This window comes from Malurus melanocephalus, unplaced genomic scaffold, assembly GCF_030028575.1.
Source record: "Malurus melanocephalus ecotype Western Australia unplaced genomic scaffold, MMel_1.1 scaffold_1378, whole genome shotgun sequence".
In the NCBI taxonomy this organism is placed as follows: Eukaryota; Metazoa; Chordata; class Aves; order Passeriformes; family Maluridae; genus Malurus; species Malurus melanocephalus.
The window spans coordinates 18,396-23,280 of NW_026624610.1; the positions used below are offsets into that span (position 1 = coordinate 18,396).

Below are 4,885 nucleotides of genomic sequence, written 5' to 3' on the forward strand. Positions count from 1 at the left end.
GAAATGTCCCAATCGTATAAAAAATGGGGTTTAAGGGGTGTGGGACAGCGCTGGGACGATCACAGCCATGGGAAGGTGTCCCAATCGTTTAAAAATGGGGTTTACGTGGTGTGGAACAGCTGACAGCTATGGGAAATGTCCCAATCATATAAAAATGGCGTTTGAGGGGAGTGGGACAGCCCAGGTACAGGTGACAGCCTGGGAAATGTCCCAGTTGTATAAAAATGATTTTTAAGGGTTGCGGGACGGTGCTGGGACAGGTCACAGCCATGAAAARTGTCCCAATCGTATAAAAATTTGGTTTAAGGGGTGTGGGACAGCGCTGAGACAGGTGACAGCCACGGCAAGTGTCCCAATCATATAAAAATGGGGTTTTAGGGGAGTAGGACACCTCTGGGACAGGTGACAGTGATGGGAAGTATAAAAATTTGGTTTAAGGGGAGTGGGACAGTGCTGAGACAGGTGACAGCCTGGGAAAGGTGCCAATCGTATAAAAATGGTTTTTAAGGGTTGCGGGAACGTGCTGGGACAGGTCACAGCCATGAAAAATGTCCCAATCGTATAAAAATTTGGTTTAAGGGGTGTGGGACAGCGCTGAGACAGGTGACAGCCACGGCAAGTGTCCCAATCATATAAAAATGGGGTTTTAGGGGAGTRSGACACCTCTGGGACAGGTGACAGTGATGGGAAGTATAAAAATTTGGTTTAAGGGGAGTGGGACAGTGCTGAGACAGGTGACAGCCTGGGGAATGTCCCAATCGTATAAAAATGGTTTTTAAGGGCGCTGGGACAGGTCACAGCCATGGGAAATGTCCCAGTCATATAAAAATTGGGTTTAAGGGTTGTGGGACAGTGCTGGGGCAGGTGACAGCCTGGGGAATGTCCCAATCGTATAAAAATGGTTTTTAAGGGCGCTGGGACAGGTCACAGCCATGGGAAATGTCCCAGTCATATAAAAATTGGGTTTAAGGGTTGTGGGACAGTGCTGGGGCAGGTGACAGCCTGGGGAATGTCCCAGTCGTATAAAAATTGGGTTTTAGCCGTGTGGGACAGTGCTGGGGCAGGTGACAGCCATGGGAAGGTGTCCCAATCATATAAAAATGGGGTTTTAAGGGGTGTGGGACAGCTCTGGGACAGGTGAAAGCCGTGGGGAACACTTTGGTGCCAGGCCCTGTCCGTGACCCCTCGTTCCACCTTTCCTGAGGGACAAATGTCCCCACCAGGTCACTCTGTCACCTCAATCCTTCCACACCCGGGTGACAGAAGCAGCCAGGGGACAGCGACCCCCGCCTGGGTCCCTCCTGACTGAGAGAGGAGGGATCCCAGCATCACCTCAAAATCCACCAGGGACGGGTTAAATCATCCCCGACAGATTTTTGGGACCCCCCTGCGCTGCCAGACCGCTCCGGGAAAACCCGGCTGAGGCTGAGTAATCCCTCCGCTATCTCCCCCCGCGATCCATCCGGTGTGTCCTCGCACACGCCCGAGCCCAGCCGGGCAGRCGCTTTTGTTTTGGCTGCTCGGGGAAAGAATTGCATTCTTTTAATATCWCCAAACAAAGATTCGCCACGGGGGCAGGGAGACCACACGGGGAGAAGGTGCTGCCGAGCGAGCCGGGAACGGCCGTGAGGAGCCGCTGCGTGGGAGAGCCCTCGGCAGCCGTTTCCCCGCCGGCTCCGGGTCTGCAGAACGTTCCTCCCTCTCAGATTGTGTGTCCAGCAGGGTAAAAGGTGGCCCCGTGRCGAGCGTGGACAGGCTGAGCTCGCCCAGGCTTCTCCTCTCTCTGTTTTTGCCCCAAATGTTGATTTTTTTCCTGGGTTTGGGGTGTTTTGGGGCTCCTTGCAGCAGATCGGGTCCGGCTGTGCGGGTCCCTCTGCCCGCGGGGTGTGACATCACGGAATTGGCTCCACATTGTGGGATTATGGGATGGTTTGGGTTGGGAGGGGCATTAAAGATCACTCAGTGCACCCCTGCCATGAGCAGGGACACCTTTCACTGTCCCAGGTGGCTCCAAGCTCTGTCCAACCTGGCCTTGGACAATTCCAGGGATGGAGCAGCCGCAGCTGGAATTCCATCTCAGTCCTCCCTCATCCTCAAAAGGATTAATTTCACCCCAAATCCCACCAAAAGCTGCCCTGTGGCACTGTGAAGCCATTCTCCGTGCCTTGGCACTCCAAATTCTGCCCCAAACCCCCTCTGACCCTCCCAGCGCTCCGAGCCTTCACCTCTTCCCAACATTTGCGTGAAAGTCTCTCCCTGCATCATCCCCAAAAAAAATCCTCACCTCCCTCCATCCTGGAGACCCTCCAGGTGTCCCCCTTTGTCCCCCGCCTCTCTCCCCTGTCCCTGCATTCTCTCTCCACACCCCCTCCTTTACCCAAATTTGTGRGTGCCCCCCGCCCGCTGGTCCCTGGCTCTCCCCCAACCCCTCCCCGCGGGTTCCCCTCTCCCAGCGCTGCCCTTGGGGTCTCCCCGCAGCCCGGGCCCCCCTCCCAGTCCCGGCCCCGGGCGGGGCTGTCACCGGCAGCCGCCAATGGGCGCGGGGAGGCGCGGCCGCCGGGGCCGCCGCATTTATCGGGAGACCGGGACGGGCCGGGACGCGCCGGGCGGCGGCGGAGCCGGAGCCGGGATCGGGATGGAGCGGCCGGCGGGGCCCGGTACCGGTTCCGGTTCTGCGCTGGCCGCCTCGCTGGCCGAGGGCTTGATCAAATCGCCGCGGCCGCTGATGAAGAAGCAGGCGGTGAAGCGGCACCACCACAAGCACAACCTCAAGCACCGCTACGAGTTCCTGGAAACGCTGGGCAAAGGCACCTACGGGAAGGTGAAGAAAGCCCGGGAGCGCTCCGGGAAGCTGGTAAGGATAACCCGGAGCATCCTCAGCGTGCGGGGACCACAAGCATCCCCCGCTCCGGTGCATCCCCCCGCTCCGGTGCATCCCCCCACGCAGCTGCATCCCTCCCGGTCCCCGCTGCATCCCCGCCGTGTTTCGGCTGTCCCTGAGCACCCCCCGTTTCCCGCAGCCTCCCCCTCCACTCCGTGCCCGCCGCATCCTCACCGAGCCCCGGAGCGGGACCCCCGAGCATCCCCCGCTCCGAGCAGCGCGTTCCCGGTGCATCCCCCGCCCCCGGCTCCCCGCAGCCGGTAACCGGCTCGGTTCAGCCCTCACCCGGCTCCGCTCCCCCCGCAGCTTGCGGGAGGCTCTGCCTGTGGCTCGGGGGCAGCCCGGAGGGCTCTCGCCCCCCTCCTCCCGGGGTTCTGCAGCTCCTCTCGCCCACTTGACCGCGCTCGGGCTTCCTGGGGGAAGGCGCGGGCAGGAACGCGGCCGCCAAAGCAAACACCGCACTTGAGTCTGAAGGGTTTTTCCCTTCCTCTCACCCCGGCCTCGGGTTGGGTTTGCTGTTGGCTTTCACACGGTGTGGGGCAGCCGGAGCCGCTCCAGCACGGCCACTCCAAAATCCTGACTCACTCCAGGCCGCTGGAGAAAGAGCGAGGCAGAGCTCAGCCCAGGGCGCAGCTTTCCGCAGGGAAAAGGGGGATGGAACCCCCAGGAACGCCGGGCTGGCTGCTCGGTGCTGCAGGAACCTGCACGGTTCCAACTTGGCTGTGATTTTCCGGCTCCGAGGGGTGCGATGGGACCCGAAAAGACCCTCGCACCCCGCCCTGAGCAGGGGGAGCATTGGGGTGACCCCCGAGCTGCGGGATTGTCCCTCCACGGGGCTGAGCAGGGCGGGAGATGGGATCAGCGACACCGCACGGGAGAAAGAGCCGCGAATCCGCCGGGTTCCCTTGTGTAACGCCGCGGCTCTTGCTGCAATCAGGTCTGAAATCAGATCTGAAATCAGATCGTTTCCATCGGCCCATCCGAGCCGGGAGAAGCCGCTGCTTCGCTGCATAATCAGGGCCTTGAAACGCAGCTTCCACCCACAGAGCTGSAAGGATCCCTCCCCTCGGGATGGGCGAGAGGATTTTTTGGCTCTCCCTGCCGCACCTACGAGAGCTGCAGCTCAAAAATCTCTGTTCGGGATCTCTGWGCTGCCCAAAAACTATGGGAATCCCTCAGGAGCGGGTCTAGCATCGCTCTGTTCTCATGCAAAATCTCCCCTTCCCTTTTTTTTTCCCTTCCCTTTTTTCCCCCTTCCCTTTTTCCCCCTTCTCTTTTTTTCCCCCTCTTCCCTTTTTTCCCCCTTCCCTTTTTTCCCCTTTCCCTTTTTTTTCACCTTTCCCTTTTTCCCCCTTCCCTTTTTTCCCCTTCCTTTTTTCCCCCTTCCCTTTTTTTCCCTTTCCTTTTTTCCCCTTCCCTTTTTTTTCCCCCTTCCCTCTTTTTACCCTTCCCTTTTTTTCTCCCTTCCCTTTTTTCCCCGCTTCCTTTTCTTTTCCCCCCTCTGTGTTTTGGCCACGGAGCCCTCAATGAACGCTGCAGGAAACCAAAGGCGCTGCTCAGCAGCACCTCACCGACCCCACCGCGCAGGAACAGGAGATTTAACCCACAAATCTCTCCTCTTCCCACAAATTCTTTCTCGCAGCGCTCAGCATTTCCGGGCTGGTTTAATCTCGAGGTTTATCCCGAGCTCGAGCGCTGGTTTTGCTCCTTCTGTAAGTGGTTTTCACTTCCCAAAGTCCCAGGTGCGAGGGCAGGAATGGGGGACCCCTCGTGGGGATCCCACGGCACCGGCTCGGGCGGAAAAGCTGGAGCTGCTCCATCCGCGAGGATTTTGCCTCTGGCAAATCGGGAATTGCCTCTGACAGAGGCGCTCAGTGTTGAACCATCTCGTTCGACCGCCCGGATTTCTGGTTCCCCTCAGGATTTAAACCCGGCTCAGAGCAGGCYGTGACGATTTGGTTGGAAGGTGGCAGGAAATTCCAGGCTCCTGCAGCTGAAGGATGT

The 4,885-nt window shown here is 59.0% G+C and overlaps 1 protein-coding gene across 1 annotated transcript in view; it reads left to right on the top strand.

Annotated features, from left to right (window-relative positions):
- Positions 1 to 2,588: 2,588 nt before the first annotated feature.
- NUAK2 (NUAK family kinase 2) overlaps positions 2,589 to 4,885 on the top strand; it is a 15,812-nt gene continuing 13,515 nt past the window's right edge. The window contains exon 1 of the mRNA XM_057387802.1: positions 2,589 to 2,854. Coding sequence (XP_057243785.1) covers positions 2,636 to 2,854 — 219 coding nt within the window. The 5' untranslated portion in view covers positions 2,589 to 2,635. The remainder of the gene's footprint in view (positions 2,855 to 4,885) is intronic.